This window comes from Calliphora vicina, chromosome 2 (genome assembly GCF_958450345.1).
Source record: "Calliphora vicina chromosome 2, idCalVici1.1, whole genome shotgun sequence".
In the NCBI taxonomy this organism is placed as follows: domain Eukaryota; kingdom Metazoa; phylum Arthropoda; class Insecta; order Diptera; family Calliphoridae; genus Calliphora; species Calliphora vicina.
The window spans coordinates 106,137,246-106,158,229 of NC_088781.1; the positions used below are offsets into that span (position 1 = coordinate 106,137,246).

The 20,984-nt window shown below is 31.1% G+C and overlaps 1 protein-coding gene across 3 annotated transcripts in view; it reads right to left on the minus strand.

Moving 5' to 3' along the window:
- Positions 1 to 20,984, minus strand: part of step (cytohesin steppke) — a 117,032-nt gene that overhangs the window by 8,651 nt on the left and 87,397 nt on the right. For 2 of the 3 annotated variants that reach the window (XM_065499330.1, XM_065499331.1), the window contains 2 exons: positions 10,050 to 10,182; positions 627 to 725 (listed from right to left, as the gene is read on the minus strand). In XM_065499330.1, the coding sequence (XP_065355402.1) occupies positions 627 to 725; positions 10,050 to 10,182 (232 nt within the window). Of the gene's footprint in view, positions 1 to 626; positions 726 to 10,049; positions 10,183 to 18,707; positions 20,075 to 20,984 lie in introns of all 3 variants that reach the window. The other variant, XM_065499329.1, reaches the window with a different exon arrangement.

Genomic DNA, 20,984 nt, shown 5'->3' on the forward strand with positions numbered 1-20,984 from the left:
GAAGTTCAACTGAAATATAGGTATCAAATCAGGACTGAAATCAAACTGATGGGACCAATTAAACGGCAGCCTCCAAAGCAATAAACATTTCAGAAAACCGAATATTTTATTTTAAACCATTATCTATGATTTGGCCCACTCAGGACTCACTCATACATAGTATTATTGAGGTGGTTTGTTTGACTTTCTACAGTTTTTGAAAAAAACAAATTAAAAGTCCAATTCTATTCAAATAAACGTTTAAGTAGTATGTTTTGTTTTTGCTCTGCTGATTGTTTATTTATTTAGTGTAAATTATTTTTCTCTTATTGTTTCAATATTATACATTTTTGTATTTTGTTTATTTGGCCTTGTCGTTTCATTTGTTTAGTTTGATTTGCCAAGAATATACATACATTTGTATTTCTCCTCATTAAGAATTGTTTATCAAAAAATTATATTATATTGTAGTCGACGTATTGAATAATAGGCTATAATAGATAGAGATATTGCTACGTGTAGAAGGGGTTTGTTTTTGGTGTTTTTTTATTATTTAAAAATTTCCTACTTATCGTCTAATTTGTTGATAATTAAGAAACATATTAGAAAATGAAATATCATATGAAAGATTTAAACAAAACACTTACCAATTGCTGTCTTATTAAGGCCTTCACCTTTGTACAGGAAATGTGCAACATCTTGTGGATCATGTCGTAATAAACGATTTTCGACCAAATATCCGATGCCTGTAATGAAAGAGAAATTATGAAATTTTTAATAGAATTTATAAAAATATGATAAATTTTAGGAAATTGTTAAAGAGATAGAATCAGTTGCCAAATACTATATAGCACGATTTTGGGTTTGACAAATATTTAAGATTAATGAATGAATTTCTTAAGAGAGAAAATACAAAAAGGTATTTTATTTAAAAACCTCAAAAAAGTTGCAAATAATCTTTTTTAATTTCCATTCTTTTCCAATGTACTCCTAATAATATTTAATTTAGATACCCAAAGTAGATGATGAATAAATACTCAGATTATCTGGATATTTTTTTACAATTTCAAAAAGCACGTGGCGTTTGTTTATCATACTTTATGTTCTCAATGAATTTATATGTATTATCAGCACTAAAGCGATGTTATCGTTAAATTACTTTTGCCTACTATTTCCTTTAGAAACAATAATTTACACATACTTAACACAAATTGCAAAGAATTGTAAATTTCAAAAATAAATTAATGTCGAGAAGACAGTATCAATGTACTGGGTTGGAGAAGTATTAGAGACACGCACCAATAAAACAAAAGCAGTAACGCAACTGAAAAAGGGGAGCATATAAAAACTACTAGGTATTGAAACTAAAAATATTTTTAAAATATAAAATTTGTCCCTACTAATTTTAACTTGAGCTTATTACAAGAAATCTGAAATCATATTGTGGGAAACCAATTAAGTTTGTCCCCATATATTGGACTTTAAACTTCTTTACTTTATAAAAATATTTTTGCTACAAACTACCATAAATAGCAACATGCTAAGCAATTAACCAACGCTGTTTTCATGACAAGTGTTGACAACGCCTCTGTTGAGATTAAATTACAGCTACAACTAATGATGGTTAAAAACGATAATTGTTGTTGTTGCTATTTGTAAATAAATATAATGTGTCACATAAGTAGGAACCAACACTCATCGTCAGCTAGATAAGATTTTTTTTTTGTTGAAATGATAACTATTAATGATTATTATAAGTATTTTTGGTTTTTTATTCGCAAAATACTACGTTTAAAGAAATAAATATAAAAAACAATTGTCAATGAACGTCATTAGATTTATAGTACGAGGACAGCATGAAAAGTACTTTTAAAAACTAAAATAGTGAAATGTTAAACAAATTTGCTTCGAACATGTTAATGGCATTCCCAAATACTTTCTGACATTTCTTCAAAATCGTTTAATAAATTAGATTTGAACTTGTTTGTCAGTATTATGTGCCTTAAAAGTCTGTTACAGCACAACATGCTCAATATCATTCTTACCCCCAGTAACACGAAGCCTGGTTATACGTTGACTAATAGTTATACTGTCGCTAAAAATTATTTTTGTATGAAAACTGTCAGTATAACTATTAGTTAACACATAACCAAACTTTGTGTTACTGGGGGTAAGGATTATAGTTCTGGGAAATTGGATGAGACCTTCATTATCGCATAGCAGCAAGTTTATTTTAAGTTTTGGCCAAATAAAAACCAGATGTACATATGTATTTATAGTGAGATACACCCAGATGAGATTAAACTAAGTTTTTAACATTAAGTTCAGATAAGAAATCAGATAGTGCAAGTTCAACTTAGAACATTACCATATCCCTGAATAAGAAAAAGTTATTAACAACTTTAATGAACATTCGCCAATCGATGTAAAAAGTAATTAACACTTTTACTAAGGATCCTATTAATTCAGCTCGTGCAGTCTCGAGTAAAATCAAGAAATCGCAAAATTTGGTTCAGCAAGTCAAATAATTTAAAAATTACCATTATCCAATACCGAGAAAATCTAATAAAAATAATAAATATCATTGTTTTAATTTATTGTGTGTAAGACTTAAAAATGCGGGATTTCTTAAAATTGTTATCTTTTAATTTGAAATGTTCTGCATCGATCGAAACAAATAGTAGTCGGACGAGGCAAGGTCTAAACTATAAGGCGGGTGAGGCATAACTTCCCAACCACTTCTTTAAATTATATAGTTTTTAACAGGTATTGCAACATGTGGCCGAGCTGTTTCATGTCTGGCCGCATATTCTGGGCGTTTTTCGGTTGTCAGTTGTATTCAGTTCAGGTTCCCCGTGATGGTATGATCAGATTTCAGCAGCTCATAATAGATAGGACTATTTTGTTCCCAACAAATACAGAGAATTACCTTAGCGCCATGGATATTTGGCTTTGATGTCGATTCGACTGGTAATGGATCCATTTTTCCATTAAATGTCATTTATAGCGTTCAAGCATCATTTCGGACATGCAAATTCGCATTGTACCCGCATCTCTCGGATTCAATTCGCATTGTACCCCCCAAATTCTTTGTTTTTGGATGAATTCTGCTTCTTGCAAACGTTTTGAAATTGCTGCTTGAGTAAATCCCAATGATTTTGCAAGCTCTTGTTGACTTCTACAAAATCTTCATGTAGTAATGCCTCCAGTTCTTGGTATTCCAACTTTTTTGGCTAGCCTGGACAATCTTTGTATTCCGTGTTAAAATAACAACTTCTGAACCGCACAAACCATCTCTCGTACGTTGAAACCGATGTAACACATTCATCCTAAGCTTTAATGAGCAATCGGTGTGCTTCAGCTGCACTTTCTTCAAATTAAAGAAGTAAAGCAAAACTTCCTGCATATGACGATTCGATGGTACAAAATTCGACATTTTCGAAAAATGGCAATAAGTTTCAGGAGGAAGTGTTTTGATTGGATACTTTAGTTCATTCGAATTATGGTTTTACCGATCTAAAATCGCTACTAGAGAGATTGGTTGTCAAAGAACATTGGTTTTTGCATATAAATCCCAATTTGGTTTAAATTAAGTTTGTCATTTATTATTGATTTTTGACGGTAAACAACTGGTGATGTATCATTCCTAATCAATCTCCGTTTCGTTAATTTATTCTGATGTAAAAAATTTCAAGAAAGTGAGTTCTTCCGGACATAAGGGCGATAAAAGAAGCCCAGATCAACAAGATTTAGGAGGAATACTTTTGATGGACATATTGGTTCATGAAAATTATGATTTTGAATTGAAAATTGGAATAGATTTTTGTATGGCAGTTCTAATTAACGAGAGAGATATTCCGCCTTATCATGTAAGGCGTAGTCTTACGACAACGACAGTTTCGTACTAGATTAAAGAAATTATTCAACTTGTTTCATTAATCTAGTACGAAACTGTCGTTGTCGTAAAACGCCTACGCCTTACATGATAAGGCTGATTGACGACCAAAGGTCGTTGCCAAAAATTAACCAATATTTGTTAACTTTAACAGTATATTTTTCCTCAATTTCCATCAAAGGCCTAAATATGATGCAAATATTGTTGCAGACTATTTGATCTTGTCCTCGGCGATTTAATGAAAGTATTGCAAAAGTCCTGGGGCCGAATTACCGCATTAGATGTCGAGTAAAATTTGTCGTAATTTTCCTATTTGAGATTATGGCATACATTTTATCATAATTTCGATATCGAAATCATCGATACGATAGCACCAAAGACTATAAATATATATATATATTTATAGTCTTTGATAGCACATTCGATCACGAATGGGGTAATTCGGTCGTTGTTTGCATGACAAAATTCCATTAATTACTTTGAAATTGCTTTCTCATTTTTTAGGTTATGACCTCTGAGACTATTTTCAGATTCCAAACCTTTAAAAAGCAACTTAATGTAAAGAGACTTCTCCAAACTAACCTCGTAATATGTTGTGTATTGTTGAGGTTGACTAAAAATCGTGCTTCTTGCCTTCTAAAGAGGAGCGTCATACAGGAGAATTTTCAACAATAACAATTCATGAGACATTCAGGCATACAACAAATACCACCGCATACAAACAGTTATTTAAACAACAAAAACAACTAGAAAGGGGAGAGGGGGAGGGAGCACCAGCAGACAAATTTTGTATTGCAAAAATTATATGGTTTTTGGTTTTGTATTGAACAATAGTGTCTGTGTATTTGTCAGAGAGTATAAGTGGTTTTTGTTTACATCTAAAAAAAAAATAACAAAAACAACAGCAAAAATAACATCAACAAAAATATTGGAGCATATAAATAACACTTCTTGGTGAATGTTCATTGCTGTTGTTGTTTTGTTCATTTGTTAATGTTTGTTGAGGTTTTTTTTTTTTGTTTCTCTACGTATAGTGTAAAACTGACATTTCATTTGCTGTCTGCTGTTTTTTTTTTCTTCTGTTTGATAGGGTATTGTTTTGTTCATTTTTCAATTTTTGCTTGATTGGTGTAGCATTTTGCAGTTGCCGGTTTTCAGTTTTATGATTATTACATATTTTACCGCACATTTCAATGGGGTTTATTGTAAATAATTTTAGGAAAAAAACTAATTTCATGATTTTTATGGTAACGATTCTTTTGTGGTTGTTTTTAGACTATAATTGTGCGTTTTTTGGACTTTAATTTCCGTTATTTTTAAACGAAAAATTATTGCTCTCGTTAGTTTAATGTGGTTGTTTTTTATTATGTTATTGTTGTAACATATTAATGATTGACAAATTGTCGGAAAAACTAAGTTTGACGTGCCCTTATTTTTTTAACTTGGCATTTATTTAACTTATACCTATTGCTTTACATATTAAATTTTATTTTCACGGAATATTGGTATGTTAAACATGCAAATAAAATATGTATGTATATGTATGGCTAACTTTATTAACAATTTTTTATGTGAATTTAAATAATTGACCAATAAAAAAGGAAAGGAAAAACTGTTTTTTTCCAAACAAATATTTTTATTTTTCCTTTTTGTTAGTTTTTATTTTTCGCTTTTTGGTTTATTTAATGGCCCATTGAACATGTAATTGTTTGCTTAAAGATTTATGTTTTTTTCAACTTAATTCGAGTTGGTTTAATTTTCGGTAGCGAATCGAATTTCTTAATGTTTATTAAATTTATTACCATGTACTTTAAATAAGATTTAATTAAAAGTAATAAATACAAAATTGATAAATTACTGAACTGTTTAGTTGAATTTTGTAAAAAGTTTAATGTTTGAAAAATGCAAATTTAATGTTTAAGGCTTTCATGGAGAAATCTAGGAATATTTATGTTAAAGACATTCACAGAGAGATGATATACAGATTTTTGTAACATTGTTTGTTAAAAACATTCACAGAGAAGTGATATACCGATTCTTCTTGTTTTTTGTAACATTGTTTGTTTTAACTAAACCCCTGGTCTATACTTGACAACTATTTATCATAACAATTAATGACGTTTATTGTCTAGACAACGTTGTCTGAGTACTAACAATTTTGTCACAACGAAGCAATAATACTAATAAATGGAGAATATACCTGATAATTTTTTATCTTGACAAACATTTTGACGTTTATCAAGACAAAAATGTATCAGGTATAGAAATTGTATAAAAGTTTGAAAAAATATATGTATAAATCAATGCAGCAAAAATACATTTTCGAGTTCTTTCAAGTTATTAGTCTAGTAAGCAGAAAACTTTAAATATTTAACATCTTAAAGGCAATCACAGAGAGATGTTATGCCCTTTCCCTCTTTATACAATGAGTAATCTATAACAATCGTTATTCAACTGAAACCTTGAAAACATCAAATTAATTTACTCTTCCAAACATAAATTTCATAATAAATTATTTCATAGTTGCGCACAAACAAAAAAAAAAACTTTCAAATATTTGATAAATTATCCCGCATACTCAGCAAAATATTAAATATATAACGCAAACATGTATTTCAACACCATCGTTAAGAACATTTTCAGGAAAACAAAAGAAAGAATAAGTAATTGTCATGCTTTTTCCTAAGGGTTTTATAATGATCACACATCATTAGTAACAAATAAAATATAATTCAATATTTCACAAAATATAATACAATTTTGTTTAGCTAAAATAAAGTAAACATCATAAAGTAATTTAAATCAATTTTGACACATGCTCATAATTCATACAAAATAAAGAGAAAGGAAGAAGAAGAAAAAAAGGCGAAACAAGAATGTACCCGTAACTAAATTATTACATATTTATACATCATAAAATAAAGAAACAATAAAAATCAACCAAAACTCGAAAATCATGATAAACCGTGACATGGCAAAGGAGTGGTGGCATCACTACCAAACAATAGCAACAACTTATACATATCTACTTAAATTCAAATGTCAACGAACTGTCAAATTTGTCAAAAAGGAATATTGTTTTAGTTGCCTTATATTTATCTTTAGCAAAAATTCTTCATTTTTTATAAATAATTACAACATGTTTGCATTTAAGTATCTTTTTATTCAGGCGGTACGTTTTTTGGAAATTTTTTTAATATTTTATTTTTAATGGAGGTTTGTAGCGTTTAAGGGAATTAACACTTATTAAGTTGTTAAATAAATTTTAATATTTATAGTGTTTTTTTGTTTTGTTTCATTTAATATACAAATATGTCTGCATAATTGTATTACAAATTACGAAAAGTTGGAAAAAACCACCCTTTTATTAAATCAATCATAATTTCAATTATAAACAGGAAATCATTACAGTGTGTAAGAAAAGTAGTGTGGGAAAAAGTTCGCATGGATTCTATAAGCATTTGTAATTTTTTTTTAATTACTTTCAGTTTTGGACTGTTGAAGTATTAATTAATTCAAAACCATACGAACCAATTGAAAATGTTTATCTGTTTAATTTGTCAAAATTGTCTCTAAATAACTTATATTGAATGGAATCAAGCCGCGCCATTAATGCCAAAGATAAACAAGGTTGGCTACCGTTACCCCAAAAATGCCTTTTCCGCTCGACTACTGTTAACCCTAAGCTAACGGTACATATCTTCTATGTCCATCCGTCGGTCTGTTGAAAACACGAAAGGGCCAGCTGACTGATATAAATACTTTCTGTTGGTAAGGTTTGTTTGGTATTGAAAATGGACAATAACGGACCAGAGATGTCCGTCCGGAATACTGTTTGAGCAGCCATAAATATATTGTTATGCGGTTAGTTCTAAATACTCTGAAATTATATTGTAAAGTATGGCGAAAATCGGGCAACATTTGTTCCCAGTCCATATTTTGATTCGAAAATGTCGAATTTTGCGTCATATGCGGGAAGTTTTGCTTTACTTCTTTAATTTGAAAAAAGTGCCGAAATTATGCTTGAACGTTATAAAAGAAATTAATTTTTGCAACGAATCATTACTTGTGATGAAAAATGAATCCATTACGATAACTCGAAGCGTAGAGATCGTTCCGAATCGACACCAATGCCAAATATTCATGGCGCTAAGGTAATTCTCTGTATTTTTTGGTAATAGAAAGGTCCTATATATTATGAGCTGCTGAAATCTGACTAGACCATCACATGGAACCTGTACTGAACGCAACTGATTCGTTTGAAGCGGGCATTGGCCGAAAAACGCCCAGAATATGCGGCCAGACATGAAACCGTAATATTCCATCATGACAACGCTAGGCTACATGTTGCAATACCTGTTATAAAGTATTTAGAATGAAGTGGTTGGGAAGTTTTGCCTCACCCGCCTTATAGTCCAGACCTTGCCCCGTCCGACTACTATTTCTTTCGATCGATGCAGAACGTTCTCTCTGGGATACACTTTACTTTGGAACGGAGTATCCGAAATTGGCATGATTCGTTCTTGGCCTCAAAAAATTAACAGTTCTTTTGTCTCGGAATCCATATGTTGCCAGAAAGATGGGAAAATATCATATCTAACAATGGCTAATACTGTAAATGTATATTGTATAAATGTTTCAAAATAAAAACTAATGAAAATTCTAGAAATTACAAACGGATATATGTACAATGTATATCCTTACCACTCATGGTGAGGGGTATAAAAATCAAAATACTAAATTTGTGATATTATTTTCATGCAAATAAACCATAAAAAGGCAACTTAAGGGCACACTAGGGCATAATTTTTGCTAGAAACTCCCAATTATTGTACTTTACCACTCCACTTATTTATCGTACTGTACTATAGTTTGCCACAATTTTCCCCCTTTTATTTTCACATCCTTATGTGATTGTGGATTTGCCGTAATGATGTGTAAAGTGTTTTTCCCCATTCATAATGTCGTTTATATTTTATAGGTTTTCGCATGCGTGTGGTATTTTACATAAATATGCCAGTGCGATTTATTATTAATTTCATTTCAAGCATTATTACATTGTACAATATTGCGAGGGAGACCGTAAAGCAACATAAAATCCTTTTTGACATTCATTCAGCATGATGCACTTAATTAATTTGTGGTATTACACAAAATATTATTAACATGGCACACTGTCAGTGGCGCGTGTAAACAGCATGTTTTATAATAAATATAACAAAAAAACTATTATTATTAATTTAAACTAATTATATGGTAATATGTATATCATTAACATTTGTCATCATTATATGTAATTAAATGGTGTTTTGAGGAGGTGTAAGTAGTTTAAAGTTTTACTTTTAACAGGGAATATTAATATATTTAGTCAGAGAATAGATAAATAGTTATTAAAGTTTAGTTTTTTAATATGGTTTCCAGTTGTTTTAAATCAATTTTATTAATTCAACAACTTTATGTAGTTTTGTAAGTAATTCGATTGTTTGTTTACATTAAAACTACCTAAAATAGCAACTCTGTAGTTAGATGGCGATGCCAACTAAAGCAAAGTAAGAGTGATGCTATATTTACTGCTAAAAGCTTTTGAAAGATAGTAGATATTAAATTTAAGTTTTTTAATATGATTTCCAGTTGTTTTAAACCAGTTTTATTAATTCATTAATTCATGTACTTTTGTAAATAATTCGAATGTTTGTTTACATTAAAACTACCTAAAATAGCAACTCTGTAGTTAGATGGCGATGCCAACTAAAGCAAAGTAACAGTGATGCTATTTTTATCGCTAAAAGCTTTTTCAAGCTAGTTTTGTATAAAAGTTAACTATTTGTTTGCATTTGTCATCATTATATGCAATTAAACGGTGTTTTGAGGAGGTGTTAGTAGTTTAAAGTTTTACTTTTAACAGGAAATATTAATATATGTAGTCAGAGAATAGATAAATAGTGATTAAAGTTAAGTTTTTTAATATGTTTCCCAGTTGTTTTAAACCAATTTTATCAATTCAACAACTTTATGTACTTTTTTAAATAATTCCATTGTTTTTTAACATTAAAACTACCTAAAATAGCAACTCTGTAGTTAGATGGCGATGCCAACTAAAGTAATGTAACAGTGAAGCTATTTTTATTGCAAAAATCTTGTTCAAGCTAGTTTTAAATAAAAGTTCATTTCTTACCTTTTTTGGGATCCATATTAAATTTCTTGCGTCCAATGGACATTTGTTTATCTTTATTGGAATGTTTACAGTCTTCGGGCACATCGAGTGCCTCCATTTCGGAAACCACTTCGCATAATTCATCTTTGATTTGCTAAAAATATAAAAACAAACAAAAGTAACAATTAAATTAAATGAAAAATATTGAAATTTAACATTTTTATTACATCATTTTGTAAAAATTTATTACACTTCCTTAAAAACCTAAAATTCGTTAAACAAAACTCTAAATTTTACGGAAGTTTAAACATGTTTGTTTTTTTAATTGTTTTAGTTTTAAAAATTCCTGCCGTATAAAGCATGCTTTGAATTTTTTTCCTTCTGCATTTATTTTTTTTAAGTTCAATTAAGTTTATTGGACTGAAACACACACAGTACAAAAAAAAACCATACACGCCATCAAAAAAATATGTACAAATTTGCAAATTAAATGATTAAATGTATAATAAAACAACTGAAACAAAATGCTGTCAAAGACTTTTTTAAAAAAGATAATTAAATTAAAAAAAAAATTATCAAAATCAGAAAATTAAAACATTTATTGTTATGTACGTACCATGGCACCACATGGCCCACACATTGAGTTTAATTTAATAAAAAATTCGTTTTTTTATTGTTATATTTTTAAATCACACACATTACTGGGTGTCTGATCAAACAGATACACTTTAAATGATTGAATTTAAGGCATTTAAAGCTCGATTACAATTAAGGCGTCAATGCGGGATAATGTCATGAAATTGAATTGAGTGCAGGCAATTTAGAGAGATAAAAAATAATGACAACTAAAACTCAATATTTCATCATGACAATACCTGTTAAAAAGTATTTAGAATAAAGTGGTTGGGAAGTTTAGCCTAGCCCGCTTTATTTTCCAGACCGTGCCCCGTCCGACTACTATTAGTTTCGAAGCAGAACGCTCTCTCTGGGATACGATTCACTTTGGAACAGAGTATCCAATATCGGCTTGATTCGTTATTGGCCTTGAAAGATGAGCTGTTCTTTTGGTTTGGAATCCATATGTTGTCAGAAAGATGGAAAAATGTCATTCCTAAGAATGGCCAATATTTTAAATAAATTTATATTGTACAAATGTTTCAAAATAAAAGCTAAAAATTTGGGAAAAAATCGGGGATTTTTATGTTATACGCCTAATCAATTTCAGTGATTTTTTGTAAATATTGTAGTTACTAGTTGACCAACTTTGGTGGTCGACCACTAGATCCAAATTCAACTCCGAACTCACGTAAATGAAAATCAGCCCAGTCACGCCTTAGCTCGTGAACGAGCTCCCGAATTATTTTCAAAATTAAATGTTTCTAAACCACTGTGTGTTGGCAGCTTGTCGCCTTAATTGCAGTTTCGCCATACTTAATGCTAATTACATATGTCCAGAAATAAATGCAACGAAATCTACGGAGCTATTAAATTCAAATAATATTTAATTTGTCAATTATACAGAGCAGCACACTGATTCCAAGTCAGAGGATTTATTACTAAGATTTGATAGCTTTTAATTACTTTAGTGGGAATTGACTCCGGTGCTGTTATATAGAAAATTAAGGGGCAAAACTCGTGAACGATTTGTCCGGTATTAAAAAATTCTTATTAAAATTAGCCGCAATTTTTTAAATTTTGTAGCCCTGTGTTTTATAAACAAATCAATAAACAGCTAATTTTATTTCTTGTTTTTTTTATTATTTTTTTTTTATAAATTAACTTGAAATTAATATTTTTAAGTAGTTTTTAGGAAGTTTTTAAGTAATTTTGTTCAACATTGACACGTTTTTTGTTTAAAAAAAATTCAGCAACAACAAATTGCAAACCGGAAAATATCAATTGTCAGTTATGGTGGGTTTTTTTTGACGATTTATTTTTTGCTGTAATGTTTTTTATGCAAATCTAAAAAGCCATCAAGAAGTGCTTTTAATTTAAGCTGCATGTATTACAGTTTTTTTTTATTTATTTTTTTATAAATATTTCGTTTTCTCAGCGTAACTTGAGTGGCTTCTTTATAGTGTTTTTTTATATTTATTTTTTTTTTTACAAATCAACCATGATCTAGATTTGTAGTTTTTATTTTAATACATTTTAATCATACTTTTTGTATAAAAAAGATTCTCTTACTCGTTCATTTCTAGTAGTTGTCAATTTGACAGTTTATTATACAAAAAAAAAATAAAACACCCAGTAAATGACAGTTAGTTTTGTCTGTTTGACGTCTGTCTTTGGACTCATTCGTTAACAATGTTGACACATATTTGTCTTGTAATTTTATACTTAGTTTTTAATTTTTATATGACTTCTTTAGATTTTCTTTGGTTTTTGTTGTGAATAATAAGGAAATTAAGAAAATTTCTTATTAAATACATTTTTTTGATTCTTAACTGTTTGGGATTAAATTTCCTGTGGTTAAAATTCAATTTTGTGGAGAGTTGAAACATTATTAGGGAAAAGAGAAGCTTTGAAAAGGGCTCAATGAAAGTTTTATTTTATAGTTTGTCTCAGTTTGGCAACTGTTACCGCTAAGCTACCGTTATAAATAAAATATATTTGTTAGTTGTGGGAGCAATTCTCTGACATGAAGATCAATCATTATTCTAATATTTTCCACAAAAATAATTAATTTGCTCATTAATTAATTGTCATATTAAACTATTTAATTTAAACTTATTTATGTTGACTTGCCAAGAACTGTCTTGTCATGAATTTTATTATTCAAATTCTGGATAATATTCCTCTATCTGAATCGTTTTATTTATCGTTCTATTTTTCAAAACATATTACCACACTTTTCCATTGTATTGCCAACCACTGTATACATTTAATTCAGTTGGTAACTCTAATATATATGTATATTGGCAGCACTGCATACTTTACCGTTATATAAAGAGATGTCAATTGATGTAAATGATGCTGTAAATTGCCAATTTTTTTTACTTCCTTATTTACTAAGTTTTTTATTACTGATTTGTTTTATATATAAAATACCTAGAAACTCATTATTAAAAATTCCATTAGCTATAATTTTATCATCATATCAAGTCACCTTTCTCCCCAAACTAAATTAACACAATTACAAAATATTTTAAAGACATTATTTTCTAATACATAATAACATACAATACCCCAAGTTCAAAGAACTATAACCGCTTTGTTTTGAATCATCGCAAGCAAGAAAATATTAATTATAACTCAGAAAACCTGTCACAATATTACCATAGCATACAACTGATACAGCAAGTACCCAGCAGTTGTGGTTAAGTGCCATGAGCTAGTGAATTTACCTATCATTGGGGTCACCACTAGTTACAGAACTAGGTACTGGTTATTTTAAGTCATAAATCGCAGAGAGTAAACTTCACATTACAAAAGGACATTTAGTGACAATTGACTCTCCAATATACTACTTTTGCTCTAACTACTTTCTAAAGTGCAGTAAAAAAGTATTAAGTGACTACACTCTAGATTACTTAGAGACACTAAAGTGACAATTGAATTCTTGCCAGACTACCTGAGATATATAAAGTAACCTATTGATTTCTATCTGCACATATGTGTCAAATAGCTCAAAAGGATATTTAGTGACAATTGACTATCCAATAGACTACTTCAGCATTCCACTAAAGAGCATTCCAAAAAAAGTTTAAAGTGACTACACCCTAGATTACTTAGAGACAATAAATGGACAATTGACCTTAAACTATATTACCTGGGATATACAAAGTAACCAAATGAATTATACCTGCATTACAAAGTGCAAAAATCTAAATTGGATTGATAGTCTTGCCGAACTGCTGGGTAGTAGTAGTAGAAATGGTAGTGGAAGTAGTAATAGTATTTCAGCTAGATCTTTTATTCATACTTTTATAAACATCTCATCATTATCATCATCATCTACTTTTTCTTTATTTTAAGATTGTTTTATTTTCATTATAAAACCCGGCATTGGACGATGATGATGATGATGATGTCTTTTTCTTAATCAATTATACTAATTAGAGATGTTGAGCGAGGAAAAAAAATACCAAAAAACCTGTTTGCAGCAAATCGCTTTAAATTAAAAAATAATAAAATATCTAATGAAAAGAAGACAGCTAAATAGATAAATTTGTATGTCTAAAGGCTTTTTAATAATGAATATGTATGTCTGTTAATATTGGAGTACAATAAAGAATGGTGGAATGTTATTCAACATAAGCTGAGAAGATGACATAGCCATGAGTTATTTATAAAGGCGCTTCTTGTTTAGAAAACGTGTATGAAAGAAACGAGAAGATTATTATAGATTAACCCATGGGGAAATTGGAAAAATAGTAGATACATAAATAAAACGATTTAGATAACAGATCTAAAGCTCTAAAGCTAAGGTACAGCTATATAATTCATGACAAGACAGTTCTTGATAAAACAACATGATAACTTTAATATTAAATCATTTATTATATTAATGATAGAACAATTTAATTATACCCTACACCACCATAGTGGGGAGGGTATTATGCGTTTGTGCAGATGTTTGTAACGCCCAAAAATATTAGTCTAACACCCACCTTAAAGTATACCGATCGACTTAGAATCACTTTCTGAGTCGATTAAGCGATGTCCGTCCGTCCGTCCGTCCGTCCGTCTGGTTGGCTGGCTGGCTGGCTGTCCATGTAAACCTTGTGCGCAGAGTACAGGTCGCAATTTTGAAGATATTTCGATCAAATTTGGTACATATTATTTTTTCGGCTCAAGGACCAAGCCTATTGAAACTGGCTGAAATCGGTCCACTATTTCACCTAGCCCCCATACGAATATCCTCCAGAAATTGGACTTTATCGGTCATAAATCTTTAATTTATATATGTATTTACACAAATTCCGCTCCAAATAAGTTTTATATACACAAAATTCAAGTCACCAAATTTTGTTACGATCGGTCCATAATTAGTCATAGCTCCCATATAGACCCGCTTCCGAAAATCACTTTAACGTGCATAAATCGCTTAAAAATGTTGGTAAACAAACAAAATTCAACATAGTTAACTTTAATATAGACATAAATCTCATGACCTAATTTCATGGTGATCGGTCCATAATTGGTCATAGCCCCCATATAACCCCACTTCCGAAAATCACTCAAAAATATAAATTATTGAAATTTTAAAAGAAACATTTTTTTTGCTCTTTTACTTAGTGTAGGGTATTATATGGTCGGGCTTGACCGACCATACTTTCTTACTTGTTTATTATTGGGATTAAGACTTAAAAATGCTGGATTTTTTAAAATTTTTATTTTAATTTCTGGCAAAATATAGATTCACAGCCAATCTTTGTCCATCTTTTGAGGCCAAGAACGAATCAAAGCAATTTCGGATACTCTGTTCTGAAGTGAAGTGTATCCCAGAGAGAGCGTCTAACATCGATCGAAACAAATAGTATCCGGACGGGGCACGGGCTAGGCTATAAAGAGGGTAAGGCAAAACTTCCCAACCACTTCATTCTAAATACATTTTAACAGTTATTGCTACATGTGGCCGAATGTTGTCATAATGGAATATAACGGTTTCATGTCTCCAACTTGGCATTACTATCAAACAATTACACTTGTAAACAAAGTGCGGCCAAGTTATTCTTTTAACCTGAAGTTTGACAACGGGTTAAATCCTCTATAATTGTTAGTGAAGAATGTTGTGCTGTAAAAGAATTTGAATTATAACACTCAGCTAAAGCGTATTTATTTCTTGATTTTATTTTTTACATCATAGTATGAGGACATATTATGTATGGACCGGTTTTTTATGCTATTATTTATATTTTTCAAAAATAGTTTTATATCGTTTATATTTAAGATTTGTTTTGTTCATCTTCATGTACAATTGTGTTGATACTTTCAAGTAGTTTAAAGCTAATTAAAGGAAATGTTGTTTTGTTTATAAAATTTTAAGTCATCTTTGTTCATGTTTTTCTACATAACATAAGAGAACACATGAAACCACTTGTTGGCTGTCATAATTAATTAGGCGATTTTTTTACGGGTTATAATATTTTCATGTTTAGATTTTATGAGTAATGAACAAAAATCTTTTATTTTAAAGAAATTAGGTAATAAAATGCAAAGAATTGTTTTTAATATTACAAGAATTTATAATATTTAAATAGTTTGTAGTTTTTTTTATCTAATAATTTACTTCATCATTAAACAATTCATTTCAAAATATGTTTTTTTGTATTTATGAGCTCATCAATGTTGTCATTAAATGTTATTATTTTTTATTATTGCTGTATTTTAATCGTTTTTTTTTGTTAATAAAAATGCCAATGTTAGCTGTCATTCAATTTATTTTTAGAATATTAAAAATTGGAATCACACATTATTATTTTACACAAAAATGTAAATTACTTGCTGGAGACAAAAAAAAAAACAAATACACACATATATGTAGATAAATTTTGTCTTGACAACACTGTCATTATTATTGCAATATTTATATGCATGAGGAGTTACCAACTGGTTTCAAGTTTAACAGTTATTAATAGTTTGTGAATAGTGGTGCCAAATTTTGTTGAACAATATTTTCAATACCTTTTAAAATATGGGATTATACAAATAATTTGATTTATTTTATAACAATTTAAGGTAAATTGAACAAGAAACATTTTTTATCAGTTGAACCTTAGTCCAAATTAATTTTAATTCAGCTTCGCCTATACTATTTATACAAACTTCGTTTTACTTTTGTTTCTAACTTCTTTTGTGACATTTCTTGATCAAGTGAAAATTTATGCGGCGGAAAAAAGAAGGACATTTGTAATATGTTGTAGTTAAAAGCTTCCAAACATATAAATCACCTTGGTCGGATAACATTATTCCTGCTGATCATCAGCACAGTGTAATTTAAATTACATAATGGATATTGACTATCTATCAAGCCAGTCTTTCCTGGTAGTACTTTATTTATCACCAATTTGGGACATTAAAAGGAGTAGGGTTCGCATACTAAAGCTAAGGATAACATACCAATCATGGAATCAAGTATAAGGGCGAGGAGTTCTCCTATATCTTGGATCGGATTACGTTGCTGTGTCAGTTTTTTGGAAACTGATCTTAGAATTCCTAGTTGCTGGAGTGTCGGAATTGGATTGAGTGTAAATTCTACCAAAATGGAACTTGTGCTGTGCTCGAGCATTATCTTCCGTTAGTCTTACCCAGTCTGAGCAGTGTTGAAAATACTTAAGTATCATTCTTGATAGTGAATTATCGAAGAAACTTAATATACTGCAAGGATACCAAAGGCCGTGACTGTAATATAAATATCCAAAAGAATCGTAGACACGAATTGGGAGCATTAATACCGGTAAGGTGGAGAAAGAATGCCGGACACCTATAAACATGGTGGCGAGACATTCACTTGCGACCTGCACAGGAAATTGCATTGCTGATAACCTGCCGAATATATAGATTGTCTGTGTGAAACATCCCACTTGCAGTCTGCAAACTTTGGATCGATAATGTTCCCTTTGAAAAGGCACAAACTAGATAAATCGGACCTGTACATTACCTTTACTAAGATTACGAAGTCATCAAGTAAGCAAGACGTATGCAAGAAGGCTTGGACTACCATTAAATGGCTTCAGAAGAAGCTATCATGACGGGAAATAAGAAGAACCCTCATTAATCTCATCAGATGACTCACATTTATAGAAAGACGATTCATTCTCCAAAGTATCACACATCGATCTTGGAAGGATCAGTGTCCGATGATTTTTGTCTTTTAATCTACCATAAAACTATTTCTATTTCTCTGACTATTCTTTTTCACTTCTATCCCTTTACTTTCATTGTTCTACAGGTAACGCAAAGTCATCACAGAGTCAAATCCAAGCTGGTACATTACCGAAAACGGGCCCTAGTAAGGTTAATGGATCTATTCGATGCCAGACTGTGTTGTAAGCCAGCACATTGTAATATTGAAGGAGTTTGCAAGGAACTATCCCTAGAAGAGAGGGAGACATCGGCGAAACCACCAATCAGTCATTACCACTGGATGTTATTGGCTGAGATTTTGTTCCGGACTAACCGATCATGGAGAACTAAACTGGATTGTAGGATCTACAAGATCCTGTGATCCAGATTAAATACTTCAGCTACCATAATGTTTGCTACTGGACCTGAACGAATTATTGTAGAGTGTGAGGGGACGAGGAGGAGTTAGAAACCCTGGAACATATTATCTGTTAATACCCAGAACCTCAACGTCACAGGTTTAGGTGGTTAGGTCGACAATTCCATGAGGGATTATATTCCATGAGGATTATGTTAGATTAGATCGGGAAGTTATTTTTATTATTAAGCTCTGGAACAAAATGTCTGGATACATTTTGTTCCAGAGCTTCTAGCTTTGCTTAATTCCTTCTTGAAGGGAATTACAATGGACTATTAGGTTTCCGAGTGAAAGTGTACTACTTAACACTACCCTTCTAAACTAAAATAGTTCTACGAAACTTTTAAAGAACATTTTGTATGGCATTTGGGGAACATTTTATGTTTTCCTTAGGACAATATAAATAAAGAATTTTGAGTATATTTTCGCAAACAATTTAAAAAATGAAAAACATTTATCAATCTACTTACCCTATTCGTTATCAGAGCATTTGTATAGTGAATATTGCGATTATTACGATTACGTTCGATAACAATGCGACAGTCATCGCACAAACTACCCACATTATTGTTCAACATAAGGCCAGCCTTAAGATTAAGCGGTGATACCACCGCCGTTGATACGCTCTTCGATCGCGGAGTCTTCTTAAATTTCGAAGGCAATGTATAGTAGTAGTTCTCCTTTTCTGCCGTATCTTGTGGGGCACAACTTTGCTGAGAATTGCGTTCGTTTTCGCTTTGAGATGTGGACGAGTCATCGATGAATTTGATATCGTTAGAGTCCAAAATCAAGGGTGACGATTCATTGAGCGGCGAGGTAGGTAGGACTGAGGAATTAAATTCTTCGCATTCGTCTAAAACACAACCCAAACTGCTGGAACGTGTGGTTTTCTCTAGGGATTTTGGTCGTTTGCCAATGATTTCACCTTTTTCATTGAGTATGAGCTCGATTTGTCGCGACATAACGAGAGTTTTTGTGGTGGTGGTGGTCAGCGAGCGTTGGAATTCTGTGGTCTTTTTGAGGACATGAGTGGCGGGCGGGGTGTTTGGTGTAGTGGGTGTGATGGGGTTATCTGATAAACCCAGACTTCCAGAATCTGAGGATTCCAAACGCACCATTTCCACATGCTTGCTTATTTCAGTTTCATAAACTGTAGACGAGGTGATGGTAGGTTGCACATTATCATAAGGCGAGGGGGGTGCCTCCGTTAAAGGAGTGGCAGTTGGTGTAATATTATTATATGCAGCTATGCTGTTATAGGGATTCATTGAAGGAGATCGGGTAGGCGAACACGTTGTGGGTGTATTGGAATCGGGTGTTATGGTATTGCTGGTAGTGTTGGGCGAAGATGGGGGCGTTAGAGATCTCGATTTTGGCGGCAAGATCGAGCAGCAGCATCTGGCACAAATATTTGATTTTGATTTACGCTCATTTTCTAGCAAATTATCTGTAGAGTTAGTGATGATGGGAGAATTGGTGTTGGAGGAAATAAATTTATCCTGGCCATTTTTGGGAGCCACATAAAATGTACTGGAAGGCAAATCAATACAGCTACGTTGATATTGTTTGTCCACGCCATATAATGAGGAAGCTTTTTTATTTTTTGGCTGTCTTCTTAGAGAAGAGAACCAATTTGATATGGAGGGGCGTTTTTGTTGTAATGAAGCCATATTTTTGTTGTTGTTGGTGTTAAACACTTCCTTTTCTTGTTAAGCTTAAATTTAAACACTTTTATTTTTGGATAAACGAGTTTTTGTTTTTTTGATTTTAATGAAAAAAGTTTTTTAATATTTATTTTTAATCTTGGTCAATGTTTTTTGTTTTCTTGTTGCTATTGCTGTAATTTAAAAAGAACACATTTTGTTTTTAACTTTTGTTGTTAAAAAACACCGTTTTACACAAAACAAACAATATTAAAATAGTTACAAGCGTAAAACATCATCAACTTCCATCATGATGTCTAAACTTTAACACTACCAAAATTCAACTAAAAATCATTTGTTATTTTTTCCCAATTTGTTTTCTTCTTCTATCTGTATGTCTTCTAACTGTAGGTTGTGGTGTTGTAGTTTCCTCGAAATTTTCTTTGGTCATAAAAATGTTGCCCTTGGGAAATTTCTTATTTTACGCGGGCTCTTCTTTGTACTCTATTTCTTTGAAACTCACACAAAACAGTGCAACAATGTCGAATGTTAGAGTGTCTTTTGTTTTAAAGTTGGAAAAACACCAACACTTACACACACACACAACCGAATTAAGACAAAAAATCTGACCATTAAATTAGATTTGTTAGTCCCTTGTCTGGTCGTCTATAACAATAAACACGAACGAAGTAAACAAAGCAGAAGTGGCAACAAACACAAACAAATTACGCTAATGTAAGTAAGTCTTGCTAACTTTACACTCACTCATTGACAGACAGACATACGCACAGACAAAACACCTTAAGGGGCTTAAAGACAATGGCAACACTCCAACCGCAGCCAAAGACATTTAATTTTAATAACAAATAATAACAACACCAATCTACTTCCGTTTGTTGTAATAATCACAAGAAAAACAAACATTCTCATGAAAAATAAAAGAGGTAGCCCAACACAAACTGAGATAAGAGGTTAATAAACTATTTGAAAAAACAATAAAGACAATCTGAATCGGTTAGACTTTAAATGAGTTTGAAGCTGTTTAATTCAAAACTACTGACTGCTACACAGGATTAACAATAATATTTAAATCAAGCCCATGAG